This window comes from Aricia agestis, chromosome 17 (assembly GCF_905147365.1).
Source record: "Aricia agestis chromosome 17, ilAriAges1.1, whole genome shotgun sequence".
Lineage (NCBI taxonomy): Eukaryota > Metazoa > Arthropoda > Insecta > Lepidoptera > Lycaenidae > Aricia > Aricia agestis.
In genome coordinates, this window is record NC_056422.1 from 7,203,671 (window position 1) to 7,229,060 (window position 25,390).

The 25,390-nt window shown below is 37.1% G+C and overlaps 3 protein-coding genes across 3 annotated transcripts; 2 read left to right on the forward strand and 1 right to left on the reverse strand.

Annotated features, from left to right (window-relative positions):
* The first annotated feature begins 8,269 nt into the window (after positions 1 to 8,269).
* LOC121735390 (60S ribosomal protein L13a) lies at positions 8,270 to 11,749 on the forward strand. Its single transcript, XM_042126211.1, has 6 exons — positions 8,270 to 8,355; positions 8,700 to 8,830; positions 8,981 to 9,090; positions 9,262 to 9,407; positions 10,793 to 10,915; positions 11,629 to 11,749. Exons 1-6 carry the CDS (start codon positions 8,335 to 8,337, stop codon positions 11,707 to 11,709), a joined length of 612 nt encoding a protein of 203 aa, XP_041982145.1. The 5' UTR covers positions 8,270 to 8,334; the 3' UTR covers positions 11,710 to 11,749.
* A 3,318-nt stretch (positions 11,750 to 15,067) lies between these two features.
* On the forward strand, positions 15,068 to 18,867 carry LOC121735378 (titin homolog). The gene is made up of 2 exons (XM_042126190.1): positions 15,068 to 18,246; positions 18,680 to 18,867. The coding sequence occupies exons 1-2, from the start codon at positions 15,248 to 15,250 to the stop codon at positions 18,723 to 18,725; spliced, it is 3,045 nt and encodes a 1,014-aa protein (XP_041982124.1). The 5' UTR covers positions 15,068 to 15,247; the 3' UTR covers positions 18,726 to 18,867.
* Positions 18,817 to 21,208, reverse strand: LOC121735388 (calcyclin-binding protein). Its single transcript, XM_042126209.1, has 5 exons — positions 21,011 to 21,208; positions 20,697 to 20,910; positions 20,041 to 20,247; positions 19,414 to 19,579; positions 18,817 to 19,115 (listed from the first exon to the last, which is right to left on the reverse strand). The coding sequence occupies exons 1-5, from the start codon at positions 21,032 to 21,034 to the stop codon at positions 19,022 to 19,024; spliced, it is 705 nt and encodes a 234-aa protein (XP_041982143.1). The 5' UTR covers positions 21,035 to 21,208; the 3' UTR covers positions 18,817 to 19,021.
* Between the last annotated feature and the right edge of the window lie 4,182 nt (positions 21,209 to 25,390).

Genomic DNA, 25,390 nt, shown 5'->3' on the forward strand with positions numbered 1-25,390 from the left:
TTATTATTATTTTTTATTGTTTAATTTTATAGTATTTTGTAGCAATTTATTGGAAATTTTTATGTTTAAGAAATTTTAATACTAAAGAACAAATTAATGTAATAAGAAGATAGCAACAAGCCCTGACACAGTTAGGGGGATGAGAAATTATAAAAAAAAAAAAAAAATATATAGAGTGACTCTAAAACTAGAGGAAGGTTTATATTTATATATTATAATCATTTGTTTTACAGATTCCCTCAAGATCCTCTAATAAGAGGAAAATGGCTGAAATTAATTGGGCGTGTTGGTTGGAATCCCAAGAAAAATTCAACAATATGTAGCAAACATTTCATTTAAAATAATTAAAGAAAAATTAGAATAAATACTATTTTGGTTAAAGGAGCTATCCCAACTTTATTTGTGCCAGTAAGTTTGACATACTGTTGCACTTGTTACTGAAGCAATTATAAAAAATAAGCAATTATAAGCAATTAATGCTTTTTAGTTCATTTAAGATTATACTTATATGAACTAAAAAGTATTAAATAATCCTTATTCTGTACTCAATCTTCATAATTTTGAAGTCGGTACCAGTCCTAAGTATATAAGTTGCTGTTATACCTATTCTGTCAGAGAACTGGCGATTAGGTTAGCTGGTACCGATTGCAAAATAATGAAGATTGAGAACAGAATTAATACTGAGTACAGAATAAGAATTATTTAATACTTTTTAGTTCATTTAAGTATAATATTACTATTGTCATTGCCTTGGAAGTCGGTTTTAATTTTTTGTTTAAAAATAATAATTTTACTCATTTTAGCTGTCCTTAAGGTTTTCTATACTTACAGTTGGTGTTTTAAAAAATCAAAATCAAAATTGCTGAACAAATCTAAAATAAAATATATTTTCAGAATACATGGTGCCTACCACCGGTTCGGTAATCAAGCCGACGAGAAGAACCGGCGTAAGAAACTCGCACGCCCACTTTTTACCAAAAAAAGTGAGAAAAAAAAATAATCTTTTAAAACAAAATTTACAATGCTGTAACTAAAAATTATACAATGTAAACATAGATAGATACATAATAATTGTAAGTCATGTAGAAGTAGCCTTGCAAGCAGTCATTCAGCATTCTACTCCCAAGATGTGCCATCAATTATGAAATCATTTTGGCTTTGGCACAAAACGTTCTTTGACTACTTTTTTAAATTTATTAATCGAAAGATTTTGAACGTTTTCTGGGACCATATGTTCCCATTTGAATATCAAGGAGTCACTTCGATTTCTCATTGTTTCCATCACCAGACCACCACTTTTGTGAACATGATACCTACTCGGAACAATACAATGTACAGCAAAAGAAAAAATTTGAAAATCGGTTCATAAACGGCGGAGTAATCGTTGAACATACATAAAAATATATCCACAGGCGAACGTCTAGACTCCTCCTGTTTGGAAGTCGGTTCAAAATAATTGTAATAAAATATTATGATATTTTATAATATATTGTATTTAATTTAAGAATACAATATAATATACTATGTGTGTTGTTTACTTTCAACGTTTACTTTCAATGTAAGGACTGATTTACCAGATAGATTTTACCTGAGTAATAAATAAGTAACTTTATAATGTGTTAAGTGTAAATTATTTACCCCTTTAAGAACCTCATGTCATAACATATCCGACGATTGAAAAATCATTCCAAAAGAAAATGTGTATCTACTTTTCAATCGTCACCTTTTTTTGCCAATTAAAATTTATGATACCTAATTTGAAATACAAATCTATCAAAGTTGCATATTATTTATTTCTTATAGAAACTCAGGTAAAATAACTCGAACGGACTAAACTATCGATAGCAAAATACTATAATATCGATAGTAAAATATACATCACTAGCACACGCACACATTGACAGATCAAAAATGGTCACGCATTTTCGAGTTGTCAGGTGGTCTTTACGACAGTATATATTATGTCTATGGTTAGTACTATACATAACTATACACCTCACAGTTTTATTTTGTTAGAATCTTTTGAAACTTGTCAACATTGATTTGTTATGTCAAGTTCAATGTCAAGTGTCAGACGTCAGTTTTTTTTTTTCTTATTATGGCGCTCGGATTTTTAACTATGGCCAGTGTCAAGTAAAATATGGCGGGGAAAAAAAATTGTAAAATGATTACAAAAAAAGTCCTTTTTGCAGATTATCGTCAAGTCGAGTCTAGTAAAAGTCTAAAAAAGTAGTCAGTAAAGTCAACGAGTCAAGTCAGTTGTTTTAGTAAAGTGGTAGATTCTTTATTAAAACTTTCGATGGAGTTTTGGAGGGAACACAAAATGGCACGTTTCTTGAAGTCGTAACACTTGCCCACAATAATTGTGCACAACATCGAATATTTAATGGTTAATATTCTACCAACATTACACATTAAAAACCAAAATAACACAATTTTAGGAAAATATTACAAAAACACAACTTCACTCTTTCGTATTTCCGGCAAAACTAAGAAGTCAGTCGTCACTCGTCAGATTGAAATTGACAAAATCAAGGCTCCCGCAGACAGACGTGATATATCGCGCGATTTAACGCGCAATATAACGCGCGTTAAATCGCGCGATTCCTTGCACACAGCTGCGATCTTGGCTGCGATTTCTTTTTTTTTATTATGGCACTTCGGCTTAGACATCGACCTCCATTATACAAGTACTCTGGACTTAATGATACCCTTTGAAATGACAGCTATTTTTTGTGCCTTTTTGAAGCGGAATCAGCGCCCCCAATGCGGGGGAAAAAAACAAAATATGACATGAAAATGACGTTTGAAAGTCGCCATATTAGCGCTGATAGCCCTACTTGCAACTAACAACTAGTTTCTACAACCAATAGCGGCCATGTGCAAGTTTCGTCAGATTTAGTTCTCTTCCCCCGCATTGGGGGCGCTGATTCCACTTTAAATAGGCACAAAAAACAGTTGGGTATCATAAGTCCAGCGTACCTATAACGACTACGTCAAGAACCGCTATAGCTAGAAATCTGAAATTTTTACAGCAGCACAGCAGCTACAACAACAACAACAACAAAAAACAAAATAAAGTTAATATTTTAAGGGGGCTCCCATACAACAAACATTATTTTTTTTGGCCTTTTTTGCTCGATATCAATAATGGCAACAGGTAGGCTCTTGATATTATCACAAAAGCCTTAATTATTCAAATTCAAATTCTTTATTAAGCATACAAGAATATACAATAGTATAAAGGTAGGTAGCGTACATCACGTCGTCTAATCCCATGCTAAGTAAAAACTTGTGTTATGGCAATCAGACAACAGATGCACGCCGAACAATTTTATCCCAATATATATTATTTACACATTCACACACACAATCACACTACATTTTATCACGTAAAGTCTCTTTCGGTGACGTGATGCGCGCTTCGTTCGGGAGCCTCCCCCGGAACCTCCGGTAAACTACACCGGCGGGCCAGAACTCCTCCACCTCGAAGATGGATAAAACTTAAGTCGGCACTCTCACCACAAAGGAACTGAAATTCACTTTGTGACGAGAGTGCAGACGCTCCACCCTCAAGGTGTAGGTGGTCTTCTCGCGAATGTAGTTTACGACGTCTTCGACCGTCATGGACCAGTGCAGGCGCGACACGTAGAGCGGCGTCGCGGGCACCTCGCTCCGCAGGCGCAGCTCGGGCACATAAGGTGCGGTGCTGCGGTGGTTGCGGACGGTGGGCTTCCTCTTCTTCCTCCTCTCCACCAGAACGAAGCCCTCCACATCGCACCTCCTGCTCTCGTCCCTGTCGAGTCGAAGATGTTCAGCCTTGCGGCCCTCCTTTGCACCCCTCGCCTTTGCCCGCGGGGGTGACGCGGGGCAAACAGCGACGCTTGCATAGTTTTTCGCTTGAGTCGATGACCTCAATTTCGTGTTGACGTCATGCGGTGACGCGGACGGCGAGCTGACGGAGGCGGCTGTTGCTGACCCACTTGATTTTGCTGACGTGCGAAACGGCGAGTCGCGTTGAGCTCCGCGACGCATATTTATCGAGTCGATCGGATGCTCGGGTGACCTACATAATGAATTATTACTTTTTAATTGTAATAATTCACTACGTAACTCACTGATGGTGGATTCCGAGGCATCCAATCTACCTCGCATCTCGTCCAGCTCTGCCCTCAAGATGTTGAACTTCTGGAGCAGGCTGGAGACGCTGACGTGGTCCGTCGATACCGCCGGCAGTTTGTGGAGCTGCTTGGCCACAAACACCGGCAACTCCGCAGGATTAGTCTGCTTGAGCAGGGAGATGATGTCCTGCAAGCTTCGTTCGCTTCCGTCTCTCCTCCGGGACGTCATCTGTGCTGTCTTCCCGAACGCTTCATACAGCACGAGCCTGCCCTTGCAGATCTCCTCGTTGGTGTAGGTGGACCTGCATAGCTGCACGATGCCGTCTTCGTCCATGGTGTTGACGACGTGTTGTACGAACGCCAGCAGCTCGTTGGATACGAGCGCCATGGTGTCGGTGCAGCGGCTGTGAGCCGCGCGACTCGCGAAATATTAATTAATTTTATTAATATTTGCTACGTGTGTTGCTGAGCGGTGCGCGACTGTTCCCTACCGCGATCAAAACAACACATAATCATTATATATGTCTACTTCGATATTTAAGAATAATATTAAAATAAAATAAAAAAATAAGGGGGGCTCCCATACAAAAACACAATTTTTTTCTATGTTTGCTCTATAACAGTAAGTAACCCTTCGCGCGCGAGTCCGACTCGCACTTGGCCGATTTTTTAATAGCTGTTGGCTATAAATAAGTTGGCTATAATAAAGTAGTATGGGTATGTTCCTTTATATCTATAACTAGCTGTTGCCCGCGACTTCGTCCGTGTGGACTTCAGTTTATAGCGCGCGATGTCAACAAAATTGGTGTCAAAAGCTTTTATAAAAAAACCCTGGTACCCCTTAAATCAATACAGCTGTGCAGTGTGCACACAATAAGAATTTAATTTTTTTATATTAAACTTTATATTTTATGCCAAATTTTAAAGCTTATTTAGCCCTCCAATTACACAACTTTACCCATAGACTATTTATCATTGATAGGTTTAAGGTTACGTCACTGCACAGATAAAGTACTGAGTTATTTAATACCGTAGAATATAACCATCGAAAAAAATCGAAACTTAAATGTAAGATGATACCACGTCTTATAGAAAGACTTTTGAGCAAGCGTCAGCGCGATGTAGAAGACGCACGGCGCCATCTATTATGAATTGTTGGAACTAACTTAATTTGAACAAATTTACGCATTTTCACCCCCTTACAATCCTTTTTTCCACTAAAAAAGTAGCCTATGTCCTATCTCAGGCTTTAGACTATCTGTATACAAAATTTCATTACAATCGGTTCGGTAGTTTTGGCGTTTGGCGTTTATAATACTTTCGCATTTATAATATTAGCATAGATTATGTGCACACTGCACAGCTGTTTTTGGGTATTTTGATTAATTAAGGGCCGCGCTACACCAGAATGGCAGCGGCGAGGCGAGCACTTTAAGCGCTGCCATTCCGGTGAAGCGCGGCCCTAAGAGGGGTATCACTTACCAGGGTTTTAAAAAGTTTTTAAATTTGACACAAATTTTGTTGACACCGCGCGATATAAACTAAAGTCCATGCGGACGAAGTCGCGGGCAACAGCTAGTTATGAATAAAAACAATATATAATAAAGTAGGTACAATATATAATAAAGTAGGTATGATTAGTTCTGACTTCTGTTACAATAATGAAGTAAAAAATAAAACGCCATCTGTTTTCATATATTAGAATTAAAATGTTGATTGCATTGATATATTTTCTGGATGGATTAAAGGCCAACACGGTACACTTGAACTCCTTTATTTTAGAGCGCCTTCTGTTGTCAACTTGTCACATATATTAGAAATGCAGTAGGAGTTCTACATAAGATAAGATAGATTGATTATTATTATACCAAGTGATAATATTATTAAACATAATATTCTAACGTATTAAAAACTATAAACAAAAACATACTAACTAATAAGTATGATTAGTTCTATGTTACAATGAAGTAAAAAATAAAACGCCATCTGTTAAATCGTATTAGAACTAAAATGTTCATTGCATCGATATATTTCTGGATTTTTTATAATATTATACATAAAATATATTTAAGATTTTTGAAATATTATTTTAATACACATCCAAGACTCAGGAACATTGAAAACTTTTTGTTCCGCCTGCAGGACTCGAACCCAGGACCCCCGGGATGAGCGCTGACCACGCGCAATGCGAATTAATTTTCATCGATATTTTCATGGAAATAAGATATTTTCACACATCAAAATGTAGCCTATGTCCTTTCTCAGACTCTAGAATAACTGTGTACAAAATTTCATTGCAATCGGTTCAGTAGTTTTGGCGTGAAAGCGAGACAGACAGACAGGCAGACAGACAGACAGACAGAGATACTTTCGCATTTATAATATTAGTATGGATAATATAAAAATGAGTCGCTGAATGTGTTGCTAAGCGCAACACTCGAGAACGGTTGGAACGATTTCGCTAATTCTTTTTTTTAAATATTCCTTGAAGTACAAGGATGGTTCTTACGGAGAGAAAAATTCTAAAAAAAAAATAAATTTCCTGAAAAAGTCTAAAAACAACACTTTTATATATAAACGGATTGGGCTAATTTTAGTCTTAAAATATTCGTAGATGTCCAGGGAAGGTTTTAAAGTGACACGAAGTTCACCGGGACAGCTAGTTTATAAATAAAATACATAAGACTATAGTCTGTCAAGAAAGTGAAGAAATTAAAAAGTGGCAACATCGTAGTATCATCCTTTTCAAATCAATCTAAGAAAAAGGGATAACACATTTACTTTCTTGACGGGCTATATATACTGTAATATTATTATAATATTGAATATTATATATTATATATTATATATTATACTAGAAATCAACAAAAGCTTGTGGATTAACGGCCGTTCCCAATATTTGATCTATCTCTGGTTTTGCCCTACTAGAGATAGGAATAGCTCACAATTGACATAAAATATATGTCTCTTATGTCTAATGTGAGCTATTCCTATCTCTAGTAGGGCAAAACCAGAAATAGATCAAATATTGGGAACGGCCGTAAATCTGTTTCATTCTTTAATTTACCTTATTAGGCTATTATGCTATGTTATATGTACAATAATTTTTAATGAAATGAAACATTAATTATTTTATTTGAGCTCTTTTCTATTTTTTTTAAATTTTTGGTATGTTTAGAGTGAAAGGTATTGCACTTAAAAATTTTATACAGCAGCAGCACTCTTTTTTTGACGTCCAGTCGGCACGTGCCACACATTGACAATTTAATCTCATAGAAATCACGTTCAATCATGCTTGTGTAAGTGTAGACGTACACATATTTTTATACACAGATGAAACCAAATTCGGTTACGTTTGACTGCTGAATACTAGCTGTCCCGGTCAACTTCGTGTCACTTTAAAACCTTCCTGGGACTTCTACGAATATTTTAAGACTAAAATCAGCCCAATCGGTTCAGCTGTTTTCGAGTTTTAGCGCGACTAACACATTTGAATATCCATTTTTATATATAAGAGTTTTTAGACTTTTTCAGGAAATTTAAATTTTTTTTTAGAATTTTTTCTCCGTAAGAACCATCCTCGTACTTCAAGGAATATTTAAAAAAAAGAATTAGCGAAATCGGTCCAACCGTTCTCGAGTTTTGCGCTTAGCAACACATTCAGTGACTCATTTTTATATTATAGATGACACTCAATTATGAAGTTGACAGTCAGCTGCCAAACTGCGAAAAAATGAAACGAACACAGCTACTGTAAAATGCGTTAAATTAGGGTGGCGCTATAGTAGCAACAGGGTAAATTTTAAATCATTTATCATTTCAGCTATTTTAGGTTATATTTTAATATACTTTAATTTGTATTTTGTCAGCTATTTTAGGTTATATTTTAATATACTTCAATTTATATTTTGTCACCAACGGCTTCATTCATTCCGTACCTTTTGCCGCAGCTAGCGCCACTCTTGGAGGATTTTTCAACTGTTATGTACTGCGTACAGCTGGACACTTTTTCAGATATCCCCCATATAAGATAGTTCTCCTCCATCTACACTCCATAGTCCACACCACAGTATAGCAATATATATTATGTCATATTGTTATACAATAGACAAAATATTTTGACATATTGGTTTTTTCACGAGACGTATATTGTAATTGTATCCGGTGGCCATCTTGCGTCAAACTATTTCTTTTCCGTTTTGTTGTCGTGAAAATGACGGGCTTTAGTAATAAGGTGAGGTTAAAAATGTCTGAAATAAGTATTAAATCTTTTATAATTTAACAAAAGTGACTCTTATTTAACGCGAAAATATAGTGATTAATTAGTTTTTCTCTAAAGTATTATAAACTCGCTAGTGAAATTTTACATGACGTGCGGTTCTATGTACACGTGCTAGATCGGTACCGTATTCAATCAGAAATAAATGTTAGTTATTCATAAAATAACCATTCTCGTTATAATGTAGCTACCGCTGGACTTATTATATTGAATAATGTAAATGGATTTCATGTATTGTGATAATGAATTTTGAGGTTAGTTTTCTTTGACGATTGACCTAACGTGTTGTTTTATTTCAGGCCATCGTTATTGATGGCAGAGGCCATCTGCTGGGGCGCTTGGCCGCCGTGATAGCCAAGGTCCTGTTGGAGGGAAACAAAGTGGTCGTTGTGAGATGTGAACAGATCAACATCTCAGGAAACTTCTTCAGGTAAATACTGACGAGACTATCACCAAACAAAACCTCCTTATTGCTAGAGTACCTACAAACTATAATTATACATACTACCTACTAATTCATAGTCAAATTTACTATTCACAAGTTGGAAACTATAAATCCTAAACAATTTTTTCATTTCAGGAACAAGTTGAAGTTTATGTCATTTTTGCGTAAACGGTGCAATGTTAACCCTGCCCGTGGTCCATTCCACTTCAGAGCACCATCCAAAATCCTGTGGAAGACTGTCAGAGGTGGGTTCTTACCAGATGGTTACTTGCATTATTTCATTGCTGTACATGATTATTCTAATTTTACCTACATTATTTGAGTGCTATGATAATACAACTTATTATGATTTGAAATCTACCAAAAAAAAAAAACTTGCATTGTGTTGTGTATCCTTATGGAACTTTTTATCATAGGCATGATCCCACACAAGACCGAGCGCGGAAAGGATGCGCTCAGAAGGCTCCGTGCCTATGACGGTTGCCCACCACCTTATGACAACAGACGCCGTGTCGTTGTACCTGCTGCATTAAGAGTCTTCTGCCTGAAGCCAGGACGCAAGGTATTTTATTAATAAATTACTTGATCTAAGCTCCTTAAAAGATTAAAGAAAGAAAATATATAGCAAAAGTTGATGTTTTGTCAGTAGTATCAATGTTTGAAGATTGAGTTTTATTTTACACTAGCTGTTGCCCGTGACTTCGTCCGTGTAAACTGCATACACAAAAAGTTAAATACATCATCCTCCTTTTCGGCAGTTGGTTAAAAAGTAGCCTAAGTTATTCCTTACTACATCAGCTATCTGCCAAAAAAAGTCCCATCAAAATCTTTCCAGCCATTTTGGAGATTAACCGGAACAAACAGACAAACAGATATACAGACAAAAAATGTTTTGGTGTATGTAGCGCATATACATTCATATGCATGTAGTAAAAAATGGTTCTTTCAATATTACAAACAGACACTCCAATTTTATTTATATGTATGGATGTATAGATGATTTCTTTCTTTACTCTTCTCTTTCTAATAAATAGATTCACACTGTATACAGAAGTTACATTTTAATGCCTCGATCGTGGGAATCACAGACACATTTTTTTTTTTTTTTTATGAACAAAGGGGGCAAACGAGCAAACGGGTCACCTGATGGAAAGCAACTTCCGTCGCCCATGGACACTCGCAGCATCAGAAGAGCTGCATGTGCGTTGCCGGCCTTTTAAGAGGGAATAGGGTAATAGGGGAGGGTAGGGAATAGGGGAGGGTAGGAAAGGGAATAGGGTAGGGGATTGGGCCTCCGGTAAACTCACTCACTCGGCGAAACACAGCGCAAGCGCTGTTTCACGCCGGTTTTCTGTGAGAACGTGGTATTTATCCGGTCGAGCCGGCCCATTCGTGCCGAAGCATGGCTCTCCCACGTATTATGATATTCAATTTTTATGTGACACCTGGGGTGACGCTTGAGAGTGGAGGGGTTAATATTTGGGGGCACGGGAGTGCCTCCGCCAAGATGAGCCTTGAATTAACATGATCCGACCAAATGATGTTGGTCCTTCAACTGCCTAGGAATCACTTTCGTCATGGTACATGAGTAAATAGGTTTTATCATTACCTGTCTGGTTAATAATATATTAAATTAATAACGAGTGTGTGAATTACAACACTGTGTGATATGGTCATTATCAGCTAAATGCTGCTAGATCATTAACAATAAATAAAATAAATAAATAAATAATTTTTTGATACAGCCGATAAGAACAAGACACTAATTCTGTATATCTACAGTGTGAATTTTTTTTCTTTTCTTTTAGTTAACATGATGTTTCATTTTGGGTAATTTGCGACTGAATGTACATATGTTGCAACTTTTTAAATCTGATTATACTTTTCCGACTATCTGAAAACAAAATATTAAAAATTGGTGTTTGAGTAATATTTGTTTGCTTTCAGTACTGTCACGTTGGCCGTCTTTCCCACGAGGTTGGCTGGAAGTACAGAGATGTTGTCCGCAAACTCGAAGACAAGAGGAAGTTCAATGCAGTCCACAAAGTTGCATATGAAAAGAAACTTAAGGTATGTACAAATGTTCTAGACCTTCTTAAACTTCTAAAAATTTCCAGTCTTACCACAAAAAACTAAACATCTGTCTTGTTTTGAGACCATTTTGTACTGAATTTTTCTCTAATCAACTGCTCAACAGGTGTTTAAATCTTTTGTAGTAAGACCATAGGTATGTGGTTAACATAAAAATAAGGTTGCTGTAATTCCTTCAATTTTGTATATCCCCCCCCCTATCGTATCGATAAAGCTTTTCTTAATTTTCACATTTCCTGAGCGTGTAGTTCGAAAACGGAGAGAATTTGGAAAAACTGTATAAAATCTAATTTAGAGAATTTAATAAGCTTTAATGTCGTCATAGAATATTTTTTGCTTCAATGCATAGTTTTTTAGTTATTGACGAAAAACCAAAAATTTTGACTCCGGCTCACCTCCTAGACGTCAGGACTTTTAGTATGTTTTGTCCCTCCTCCCTGAATAAGTTCCAGCAGAAATCGCTTAGGTTCCAGCTCACGCACTCTATACCCTCTTTTGAGTAATTCGTTAACCGGACTACATGCCTAAATCGAAATTATATTTTGAGTACAACATTTTAAATGATGAATAATTTTCTTACCTACATTATTTGATGTTATTATGAAAATATTTGAACACTGATTTATTTTATAACTATTATTATGCTTTAAGCGCCAAGAAAACATTTTGCTAATTTTAGTGTTTCTTTACAGAAAATCACCAAGGAAGCCGGTGAAAAGGTAGCAAAGGTGACTGCGCCATTCACAGCCGTCATGCAATCCTATGGATACTAAGATTTAAGATATAAAAAAATAAACCTTTTGGTTACCCAAACTGGAATTTTTATTTCCCTTTCTATTGTAATTTGTAACTCAAGCTTTACGTTTATTACACTGGCTGCCGCACTAAGGTGACAGACGTGCGAGTAAGTACGCGGACTTTGGCTCGACGATCTTAATCGTCTGTGTGTCAGCAAAGAGCCGCGAGCCTGGGGCATGATAATCCAGTGTGAGCGATTCTCGTGAGTCGCCGACGCGAGCCGTGTAGGGGTCAATTTATAATAGCGCAGTCGAAGCGAATTTCCAAAAACTGTTGGTCTGGCGTATTCACGCGAATTCGCGCGCCCTTTCAAATTTTCAGAAGTAATAAAGTGTGTTAACGCTTTGGAGTTAAGGTTGAATTTGTTATATGTTCAGTTTTAATAATTCGCTTCCATGCGCTTCGACTCTGCACTAGTATAAAATTATTGACCCTAAGTTCGCGAACTTAAAACCCGCGTACGGTACTTCTATGTTGTATATTCGTACGTCTATGAGGCACTTTAGTGCTCCCACGTAAACTGAATTCGCATCGCATCGTTATGTCTAGAGATGTTATCATGACTAATTGTTTCTTTGTTTAAGAGGAGTCCACACCGCCCTTTTTTCCATACAAACGTTGTCCCCTGTTTCCTCCCTGGATAATGCTAGTAGAGTTATATTTTTTTTCCTGAATATCTACGGCCACTAATACAATGTCCCTATGTTTTCATTTTTTTCATAATTTAATTATTAAATAAGATATGAACGTTCAAAAACCCAAAAAAATGGTCAGATTTTCCGCTGTGTTCAAACGTCCAGAAAACAGATTTGGCTAGATTATACAAAAAAAAGCAAACCATAGGAACACAGCTCAAGCCTTTCTTTAATCTTTAGTGAAAAAAGTACTTAAATCGGTTAAGTTTTGGAGAAGGAATCAGGGGACAACGAATCGTTGATTTTCTGGATTTTCGGCAGTTGTCTCTATCGCGTTCTGCGGTATAGGCTTGAGGTAAGGGAGACAGCTATAGATATTACACGTACTTTTTATTTATTTCTCTAGCCCCTGGTGTATCCTCTTAATTATTTTGTTTTATATAAAATGTGTGGACCGCGAAGGTCATTTCATTTCTTAAAATGGACCCCCAGAGAAAATAACTGGTGACCCCTCTGATGTAGTCTGCAGAGGTTTGGCAAGTTTTGGAAGCGATTTCCTGATTCCGGGATTGGAAAAAATTGGGGAATGCAAATTCAGTCGATGGTAGGTGATTTGAGCGTATTTTGGAGAGCGCCTTATATTTTGACAGTTGATAATGTTACTCTTGCACTAACGATGCGATAAGTCGAGTAAGGCGCGCACTAGCGGCCAAGTCGCGGCGGCCATCGAGATAGATCATACCAGTATGTAACCGCCATAGACGTAAGACGACGCGCACCTGGGCCACAACGCGGTCAGCGGCCACACCATACTTTCGATGGCTGCCGCGACCTGGCCGCTATGCTAGTGCGCGCCCGGGCTAAGGCCAGTGGGCAGTGACGTAACTATAACATCCGGGGCCCGTAGCAAATTGATGGGGCCCTATAAGAAAAAATCGTCACGTCGATTTTGTAACATGTAAAAAATATAGGGGTTACCACTTAGGTAAGTACTCACCAGATTTTTAACATTTTTCAATATTCTGCTAATGTGAAAAAATGCACTAATTTCGTATACTTAATGAAAAAAGATGCTGGAAATAATGTTACAAGGTGTCGAAAATTCTGGCTCTTACCATTACCATTATTTGGGACCTTGGCTGCAATACTGTGATAAGATCATAAGGGACCATAAAAATATGAAAGCCCACGCTTTTCTTTTTCAATAATACGCAACTGGGGTATTGAATTCAAATAAACGGCCCCAATCAATTGCTTCAGTGGACTACATCAGATAATTCAACTGGTGAGGACAATTTTTCTTGTGCAGCTGCGGCCCGCGATAACACTTGGGAAGGGTGTATACTGTTCGCATGTCTTGATACTTTATATTTTAGCAAAATGTTTTATACAAAAAAACGTGGCGCCTTTCAGTTACAAAAAATACGTGTGGCACACGGGCAAGTTATGTAGCGGTAAAGCTATTGCATTGCATTTTTTTTTATTAAGGGGGCGACTAACTCTAAATTGCACTGAAAGTTCTGCACTTAAAGCACTGACTGCTGCAGAAGTTTCGTCGAAATTGGTTCTGGAATGCATAGAGACGTTGAACATGCTAGGAAGGGACAACAAAATACGCCTAGTATGGGTCCCGGGCCACAGTAACGTCCTCGGCAACGAAACCGCAGACGAACTGGCTAGGCTTGAGGCCGAGAGTCTCATATATAGCCCAGAACCGGTCTGCGGAATATCTCCCAGTTTGCCAGTCCGAGCACTTGCTTTGTAAGCAAGTGCTCGAGGAATGGGTTCGCGAACTAAGCAGAAAGCAATGGGTTGAGACCCCTGGCCTTGAACACTCCAAGGCACTAATTCCTGGCTTTAACAAGAAACTGTCAGCAATAGTGCTCACCATGGGTGAATCAATCAATTAAATGGGTGAAAAAAGTCAATTAAGAATCCTTACCAGAAGCCTAACTGGGTACTGCAAGCTCAATGAGCACCTTAACAGAATAGGTGTTAGTAGCTTAACGACTTGCAGATTCTGCGAGGAGGAGGATGAGACCTATACAAGGTGTATAGGTCTCATCCTCCTCCTCGCATATTCCTCCTTGTATATTTATCGAGTTATTGAGAAAAAACTAATAAGGCGTCGTCCTTTTTCACCTGAAACCTATATGAAACACGGGCGTGAGTGTGAAGAGAGAAGGAGGATGCAATTATTATAATTCGTATACGTCGCACGCACACAGACACGGTGCCGAAGTCTGGCAACGCCGCACGTTTTTTCGTTACGGAATTTCTTGACTGAATTTGAAAATAAAGGGCCAAGACGCCTGAATTAATAATAAATAAGGATATAAAAATCAATTATAACCATCTGGGTATAGGGGCGTACGGCAGTACGAGTACGACTTAGGCCGGTATAGTCAGTACTCAAGATGCATCTCGATCTCAAGACACGGTTCAGGCTCTGTGATTGGTTGGCTCTCAGGCCCTATCACAGAGCCGAACCGCGTCTTGAGACCGGGTCGCATCTTAAGTACTGCCTATTTATACCAGCCTTAGTTTCACCAGCTTTAAAAATCATTTATTTTGAGATGCATTATAAGTATAACTTAATAAATATTTGCATTGCCAAAAATATTATATAAAAAATAATATTGTACCTATTCATTACATCATAACTTATCTTAAAGTATGAAATACGTTGCGGCGAAGTAAGCTAAGTATGTCGCGAATTGTCTGAAAATTGAATGCCTTCTAGCGTTAAATAGCAGTTTACTGAAATAGTACCCGGCGGGGTATAAAAGCACCACCACGGGCCTCGGATAGTCAGTACAGCAGCAGTTCTCAGTTCAGATAGAACAGGAAGACAACATACAGCACACATACAGTGACTATGAATAAGTGGCGTTTACTACTCTTTGCAGTATTTTGCATATTTCAACCCACCTACACCGAAAATCTGTTTAATGGCAGAGAAAGGTGCTTGCAGCGCCCCGACTTCTACCGTCAAGATTCACGATTGCTGGACCACTCCAAAGCCAGACCCGAAGTCCGAGTAGATCGAAGCTTCTCCGAAAGGATAAACAACGACGGACTCAGGTATTCTGATAGGAATAACCGCGATGAAAATATACGCTCAGAGGATCGTCGTGTACCTCCTAATGACCGTATACGAGTAAGCCCCTTTCGTCAACAAATCACAGAACATGTAGATCAGCGTTCCTTAAGAAACACAAAACCGGAATTACGAAATATCCGAGAAGAACGCGAAGAACAACGCTCAAATACCGAAAGGGAAGTAAGGAACGTGCGGCTCACCCGCAGCTTGTCGCAAGAAAATCGACGCAACGAAAGAGAAGACAGAACACGCAATACATTCTTCAGAGATTCCCGGGTTGTGTATGCGCCAAACAGAAGAAGTGTTGAACGGCGCTTTGACGACATTCAGGATCCACTTATCCGCTCCCGACAAGGCAGAGACTTAAATGCACGAAGAGAATTGCGCAGCAGATCAAGGGCTCGAGAAGATGTTAGAGATGATTCAGAGATTTCTGATCGATTCGTGAGGCGAGCTGACTCCAGCCGCCGCAATAATGAACGATCAATGCGCGAGTTCCAAAGTGTACCTGACAATCGGCGCCAGAATTTAAGATCTGAAACTGTTATTCGTGAAACAAATAATGAAATCGGACGACAAAGGACTGCAACTACGAGCCGAAAGGATCTCGAACGAAGAAGTGCTGTCCAAAGAGAAACTGACGAATCTCGTGCTTTCCAAAGGGAATCAAGAGAAAGCTCAGATGAAGCTAGCCAAAGAATCGTAAGGTTTGATGACTCACGGCGACAAATAAACGAACGACTAACGCGAGCACAACTTATTGTAACTGATGAGATAAGACGCAATAATGCAAGATTAGAATTATCACGTGATTATAAAGAAGAAAAGAACAGACGTTCCCCTGCTACGATAAACCGAGCATTTGAACGAAGAGAATCGGCACAAAGGACTGACGAATCTCGACAGATCCGAAGGAAATTAAGGGCCTATTCAGACAGAGCTTATGAAAGGGAAATTGTACAAAGGAGAGAATCTGACGCATCTAGGGATTCGCGAAAAGAATCAAGGGATAGTGGCGACAAAACTAACGCACGGTATACAACATCAGACGATTCAATTCGACAAACAAATGAACGACGATATGCTCAAGCTCAACGAAATGTTAGATCAGAATTTATTCGTACTCATGATAACGCTGAAGTTAACCGAAGGAGTTCTCCTTTTACTAGGGATGACACCGAACGACCGAATGAAGCTAACGAAAACCGTTATCTCCGAAGGGAAGCAAGGAACTCCGATGAAGCTGATTCCAGATACAATTTCCATACTTCACGAAATCCACGTCAGGTTGCACGGGAGAATTCTAGGATGGATGTTACTCGTAGTAGTGAAGTAGTAAGCCGCAGAATTTCTCCTGTTTCTGAAAGGAATGTTGATAACCGCGTAGATTACTTGCAGAGAAGGGATACATCTCGTGAAATTCGAAGGGAAACTAGAGCCCCACGAAGCGAGGACGGTTACGTTGTTCGCGCCTCGAATCGTAGAACTAATAATGTGCATAACATTTCGGAACGAAGAGAATCTGCTGAAACGAGCGACGTTACACGACAATTCCGCATAGAATCTAGGAGGATCTCCGACATCAGATTTGAAAACTTAGCTCAACGAATCAACGAACGATTACAATCCCAGAATCGTCGTGAACGTCAAAGAAGCTACACCCCAATTTCTGACGCTGAAAAGCGCAGATTCGTAGCTATTGCCCGTGATGTAGTTGAAACAAGGGAACGGGATAACTTAGACGCACAACGCAATTCCCGACGAGAAGTAAGAGACTTCGTACCTATCGCTCGTGATGTAGTAGAAAAAAAGGAACGGGATAATTTAGAAGCACGACGCGACTTCCGACGAGCAGCAAGAAACTTCATACCTATTGCTCGTGATGTAGTTGAAAAAAGGGAACGTGATAACTTGGACGCACGCCGCAATTTCCGACGAGAAGTAAGAGACTTTCTGCCTATTGCTCGGGATGTAGTAGAAAAAAGGGAACGAGATAACTTGGACGCACGACGTAATTTCCAACCACAAGCTAGAGATGTCAGGTTGGACGACAGCAGCCGACGAGACAGTGAAATATTTGCCCGAGTTCGACGTGAGGTACTAAGCAAGCGTATAAGGGATACTGATATTCGAGCACTTAATGAACTTAGACAAGATAGCCGACGTGTTGATGAAGACAGGAGAACTGCTAGGGCAATAAGAGATAACAGAAGGCAAGCAAGGGAAGAAATTGAACCAGCGAGATATAGCATCCGAGACAATGAAAGTACGAAAGAACGATCCTTGGATAGGACCATTTCTATGCCAATTCGAAGAATCCAGCGCGATGATAAGTCTAGACGTGAAAGGGGCACATTTGACCAAAGAATTAGATCATCACAAAACAATCGCATATCGAAAGTGGAGCGAATTATGGAAGTTGACAGAAACGTTGAACATCGTGTTAACAGGGCAAGTCAGGATTATCGCTTTGAAAGCCGGTTTATAAAGAATACTTTCGAACGAAATATGGAGAGAGATAGCAGCAAAAGACTTGTCGATGGTAACCGACAAAAAAGAGACAGTCGTGTTGCCCTTTCACGCGATGATCAAAATTCTGCAAAAGACACCAGAGACCTACAGGAAGAAATACTATCAATGCCGACCCACGATGTTGATGAGGAAGAGTCAGTATGTTTCAAATGGCAACATCTGTTGTATCTCCTGCAAGCTGTTTATATCGTCGGGCTTCTCGCAAAACCGCATGCCAAGAAAAACTTCGGAAAGAAAACTGGGTAAGTTATATTCACAACACGGTCAAATTAACTTGACACATCGCTGGAATGCATTAAGATGCCCGCTCCATAATGACGCCATCAAACCATGCATCAAGTTAATGTGACCGTCTTATAGAAATAGAAAATGCTTTATTTGTACAAAACTAAACTAAATTACAATTTAAAATAAGTAAAGTAACATAAGAACATATACAAACAGGCGGTCTTGCCGCTGGAAGCGGTTTCTTCCTATACAATCTAGAAATCGGAAACTAATGCGGTGCTACTATCAAACAAAGAACCATGTTCATAGGAATGTAGAACAATAAAGTTCTTGTTACATGCAGTGTAAATTGGCTGGTTAAATTACAAGTTCTAATTTTCGTAATCATTGATAGTATGTTTTTATCAAATGTAATTTACTTCTATTAAAATTATATATTTTTTTCAGATTTGGAATATGGAGCCACTCTCCTAAGCTTATTAAGGTGGATTGAAGATTTTAGACTCAAGAGTTTTATTATAATAGATATTAAGGATTATTATATTATTATTATGCTTAAAATGTTAATCTCATGTTATAAATTGTGGATGTTTATGTAATGTTTACTCTAAATAAAAAGTGTATAGCATATTTAATATGAATTTTATTTATATATAAACTTAAGCATACAATTAATTCTCATGTGTCAAGAGAAATTATACAAAAAAGAAGTTTCTATACTTCTAAAAATTCACTCACCCTACATTCATACACAAATTAAACTTACATCTAGAATTTGTTTCTAGGGCATTAAAGATCCAAGGTATCAGTTCTCTTTTTGTGTTGGCTCTCGTACCATGCCTTTGATATCATTTTCTTCATTTCATCATCACCGGTTTCATACCTGAAAAAGATTATACACAATTTAAAATTCACAGATTTTTGAGTAATTGAGAGATAATATTGAACTTGATTACAACTGTCCAGTCCAGTCAGTAGATAAAGTAAATTTTTATAATGTAAATAAGGTCTAATGAAACTTGTCTCTTTTATACAGCATGAAAATGTTGCTGTCTCAGTCTTTACAGTGTTAAATTTGTATGTGAGTAAAAGAGACAAGTAGCATTAGGCCCTTCTCTCTCCATCTACTATTTAGTCTTCTTATAACTTTATCTAGAAAAATATTATGATCAATATCTTACATATTTCTCATGAGACCCATAATAGACTCTTGTGGATCTTTATTGTCCATGTTGTCAGCAGGCTTGAACCTGTTGTTCTTCTGATCTTCAAATTTCTTTTCCACTTCAGTCATGTGAGACCACTTGATGTTCGGCTGAGATTTTGCCAAAAATACAACTACCATGTCTGAAAAAATATTTCTCATTTATTGAACACTATATTACCACTCAATATTACTTTAATAGCTTCTGAAAAATATAAATCTTATGCTTCTTATTTAACCAAGTAGAGTTAGCTTGTAGACTTAATTTTTTTTTATGGAGCTCTAGTATACGCAACACAATGGTTAAGGCCTGTATTCACTTTGATTAGTGATAGGTGCAGGTGATTAGTGCTGGTAATTAGTGCTGGTGATTAGTAATCAGGAGAAAGCAAGTGTGGACAGCGACTGATTAGTGCAAGTCCTTTCATTTCTCCTAATCACTAATTACCTACACTCACACTAATCAAAGTGAATACAGGCCCTTACTTAAAAGTTATTTGTCATAAACACAATACACTTGGCATAACAAAGCAAATCAAAGTAAAATCTTTTTGTTATATTATGTTGACATATTACTAAATATATTAATAATAATAATTTATACCTGTTTTCTGTTTCCAATGGCTGTCTACAACATTGATGTCATTAAGTAGTTTGTTGATAACTAGCAAGTAGTCTTTTCCATCCAAATCTTGAACATGTAGCTCCATAGATCTCTCTGTGAGTTTGCAGAAGACTTGCTCTTTTGGCACATTCTGGACATCCTTGAGAGTTACGAAAATCTTTACATATTTATCAGATTGATCCCATCCTAAAAATATTGAATGCATACATTAAAACGATTTGAACACACAAAGGGAAACAATAGTTTAAAGGTTCCCCCCCACATAGGCGCGTTATTATCGGTCGATAATATCACATGCGGTATTGCAATAATGCATCCCGATTCCTTGCAAACAGCTGCGTTTTTATTGTCCAATATTTCTTACGAGAGCATCGGTTATTATCGCAGGTGTGTGTACGGTCATTTGCATTCTGATACAAAACATTCTAGAACTTATATCGGAATATCGCAGGATGGAGAAACACAACATCCTACTTCCATTACAGCATTATTATCGCAGCAGTGTGTAACTACATGACCATCCAATACAAAATGCACCATACTGAAAACAGATATCGCAATAACGCATGCGATATTATCAAGCGATAATAACGCACCTGTATGGGGGAGTCTTCATGAAACAAAAAATAAATTACCATATCCATTTAATTTTATTTGGTATCTCTTTTTTTGTTGTGTTACAGAAGAGCTAGGTGTAGGGGTAACTTCCATCGGTTCCGTTTTCAGGCTTTCCTTTACTGATATCCATTCAGTTTCTAATTTTCTGATCTCTAAGGACAGGAAATCTTGAACCTTCTTGCGTTTAGCGAGTTTGAGTAATTCATTCAACTCATCTAAATCTTTTCGCAACTGTAAAAATATTATCATAAGTGAAGTTTCATATGTTATACTTGTGTACTTCATGTAAAAATTACGCAAATAGAATAAAAATTAATTAATAAACACCTACCTCGGTCATCTTTGCCTCGGACATTATTGATGAATTACGACGATTTTATAACCTTGAAAATTCTAGCTACACAGCAATGGACAGTGTTTGATGTAGATTTTAACTTGGCAATAATTTATTTCAAGTTTCGGCGAAATTTATTGAAATATTTTACGAAAATTCAAGAGACAAGTAGGTAACCGCTAGCGATTTTTTTTTGACAATTGACTTTTTTAAGCAGTGTTGCCAGATGGTTTCAACTTTTTATCTGTAGTGGGAACTGCTAAAATCTGTATAAAATCTGTATGTTAAATTGTTTCAATATTCTGTATAAAATCTGTATTAAAGTCAACAAAAAAAAACTATTAATCATTATCTACGCTTTTTTATGAAAAAAAAAATGAATACGTATTGACGTGATAAGGTGACAATCGTATAGGGACCGTGCAGAAACTATAGAGGGCGTCGTAATTCGACAGCAGCGATACGATGCGAGTAAAAGAAGTAACTTGTGAGTGACTTTGGCTTCGCATTCTCTTTGACCCCGGCTAGTTTATAAGTGTTTTATTATGTTTTAGACTATAAAATGATTTAATACTAACACTCCCAAGTTGCCACATGCGGCCGCGAGAACAACAACAGATTTCCAAGAATCGGCGATCGAAGGATTAAAGTAAAAGACTAGATGACGCCCGCAACTCCGTTGCGCCAAAAATCATTTATCGCGCGAGAATCGTACATTTTCCCAGAATAAAAAGTATCCTATGTCCTTTCCCGGGGCTCAAAGTAAATCCATAGCAAATTTCAGCAAAAGTGGTTCAGCGGTTTGGGCGTGAAGTGCTAACAGACAGACACACTTTCGCATTTATAGTATTGAGTATGGATGAGTTTCTAACCGTAAACAAAGAACGAAAGCGTGAATAAAAATGTATAAAGCTTATCTAGTTATCTAAGAAAATATCTGAAAAAGTTATTAGTAGCATCCATCAGCATAAAAAGTAAAAACTTGATAAATATTGCAATAAAATAATGAAGATGCAAAAATACTTATAATAATTACTGAAAATGCTTGTGGATTAATAAAATAAAACAAGGTCACTAAAATAAATGCTTTTATTTCATCAACCTTCTGCCATTCGCTCGATACCATCTTTACAACTTTTGTCTGTCACTATTTTTAACTAGTGTACCTCATCAGTGCAAACACTATATAAGTATTCTTTATATAACACACAAAGACTGCACTATTAATCTTTTTCCTACTTGAAGAATCATCCTTTTGAGAACCAACACTTTGACAAGATGGTTCAAGTTCAATACTATCCTCAGTGTTGAATTCCTGGCAGGACTTCTCCAAATTATCCTTACTTTTGATGCAAATTTATGCCAATTAAATGAACGGTGCTCATGTATGTACCTATATCAATTTAGATGGAAGCCAGTTTGGATGTTTACTGAAAGAAGCAACGGTTATAGGTTAGGTTTATATGTGTTCATCAAAAATGAATTTACTTTTATAATCTACAAAATTCAGTGTTTTTACAAGTCTACACATAACATTCATGGAACTTTTTAAATGCTTACGTATGTTTTTACCGCATTTTATCCATTTCTTTCGTTTTTCAATAAGCCAAGGCATGTGAATACTTTTGGCAGGAAAATAGTAAAATTTTACATCGTTCGATTTGCCTTTATTTTTCTTGTATGTAGAACATCCGGGAATACAACAATCACTGAAACAATTCTTGAAAATACTCAAATTTCTCAAGAAATCTTATAATTTTCCGTAGCTTGACTAAAGCTTGACAATAAAATTTTCGTAAAAGTTTCGGCTACTCGTCACTAGTGGCAGTGTCATCGCTCTGCACGGTCCCTATAATAAATAAAAATATACATAAATTGGTAACTTTTTATTTTAAATAAAAATTTTAAATCTAATAGAAAAAAAATAATTAAACACACTAAGGGCATGTTTCACCACTTCCTGATAAAGTACCGGATAGGATATCCACAACTTTTTTGACAGATTCTCCATACTTTATCTGTCAAGTTAAGTATCCGGCACTTATCCGGAAGTGGTGAAACAGGCCCTTAAAAAGATAGCAATAAGATAGAATTAATATTCTTTTCATCTGTATTTTTTTTATTTTTCGACAGCAATTACTGCTCATCAACCTCTAGATTGTAGCATGGTTTTGCACCAGTCAATTACTTTGTATCATGTATGCAAAAGACCTTCAATGGTGTCTGTATTTAGCCTGTTTCGTTGTTGAATCTTTACAAAATTAATCATATTAACAAAATTCTGTAATTCTGTATAAATATCTGTATCCAGTACTTATCTGTATTACTCACCAAAAATCTGTATAAATACGGAGAAATCTGTATATATGGCAACACTGTTTTTAAGAAACTGACAGCTGACAGAGACGTTTCTGGCAAATTCTCGAAATGTGCTTCTTCTTCCTCTCTCCTAATGTAAGAAAACAGGCCATTTAGCCGAAACTTGATGCAATGGATACCAACTCTGACAGAAAAGTAGTTTCAGCCATAGACACTGTATATTGGTTTCAGCATAATTCGACTTAAGCGCCACTGAGTCGCATTATGCTCTCTAATTGGAAAACTAGGTTAGAATCACCGATCAAAATGTATGGAATTGACATAAGACGAGTCGAACGTCAACGTCATATTAACGAACGCTTATGTCAATTCCATACATTTTCATCGGCGATTTACCCCGCGTTCCACTTGACGTTAAAAACGATCAAAACGCTCAAAATAGGAGGCATTTTGAGCGTTTTGATCGTTTTTAACGTCAAGTGGAACGCGGGGTTCATAACGAAGCGAAAACGAAAATATTTTGGCTCACCCCCCAGAATTTGTTGCAAAAATTAAAAAAAAAATTTCAAGATTCTTTCTCGGCTTCATAGTCCATACCACGGAGCCACGGCCTCAGTAATGAGTAAACAGTCGTAACAATCCGTAAAACACTAGCGTGAAGCGTCTACTATCATCGCATTGTTATAGAGGAGTTTCATGTGTAACTTCTTAAGGCCCAGTAGTCCCTAAAATAAGCAGGTCGATGTCTGTCAGTACGAATATCAACGTTAAGGACATTAAAATAACATTAATATCAGCGCGCCTTGTACAGTGGCTGTTACGCGCTCGCCGCGTGCCTTGATAATAGAAAATAGGAGTAAAAACCTTTTGTTTTTAGTATTACACAAATCAAATATATCAATTCGTTTACGTTTGGTTACGACACATATACTACATTTTTTGTTTTTTCTAGAAAGTGTGTAATTTAGCCATAAAATGATTTAATTATGAAAAACAGCGTTATAACAGTCATCTTTGAGATTTTTTTCGATCGAGCAGAATTTAACAAATTGTGTACTAATATACCTTCGCGTATAGGAAAATTTCTCAATTTTAAAACGGTACTTATTTTATACTTAAATAATAACATTTCCTTTACTAAAAACGTGTTTTAAAAAACCCATTTTACGTAGTTGCAACAACCACAGCGCCTTAATGCTTACCATCAGGTAATCCGTCTGCTCAGATCAACTAAATAAATAAAAGTTAAAAAAAAGTTTATTTATTACAAAGTTTATTTTTGCAGTATTCGTACCGTACTTAATATATTATAATATCTTTACGCTCTTATTGATAAATTTCTTACCATATAAAATAATTCGCTGTGTTAATATTATATTTTTATTAGATAAAGGTTTACAAGGGCGTCCCCAGGATTTCAGCTGAGCAGGTTTCACTTATAATATTCATAATTTATTCTCAGTAAGTAAAATTAAATAAGACCACTAGTTTATTCAGTAAAAAAATACAAAATTGTATACCATTCAATATTTTTATTATATCGTAATATCATTAATATAAGCTTTTACAATACCTACTAAAAGGAAGGATTTTGTGTTGATTCAGACAAAGAGGACCATAAAATATAGTTATTCGTTATAAAAAAAAAACAGAATTATGGGGTTTATTTATTATGGAGGTTTTTTAATTTTGAGTTTTTTGATTTTTCGATACAAATAAATAAATCCTTCCTCTTTATAATATTAAGTAGATTTAGATATGGGAAATAAGCCCAAGGGACATAAGCATGGCCACAGCTGTAGGGTATTTTTCTGGGCCACAGCCCAGGGCGCCGGTTAAAAAGGGGCGCTGAAGGCAAATAAAAGGGGCGCCAAATTTTTTCAGCACTATCAGCACCCTGAGCGCGGAAGAAATCTCGCCCAGGGCGCTAGTAGTGCTAAAACCGGCCCTGGGTAAAATATTGTATAGTTAATGTGTTATTTAAATTTTTATTAACAAGTAGGTAGGTAACAGATTTTTAGGATTCCGTACCCAAAGGGTAAAAACGGGACCTTATTA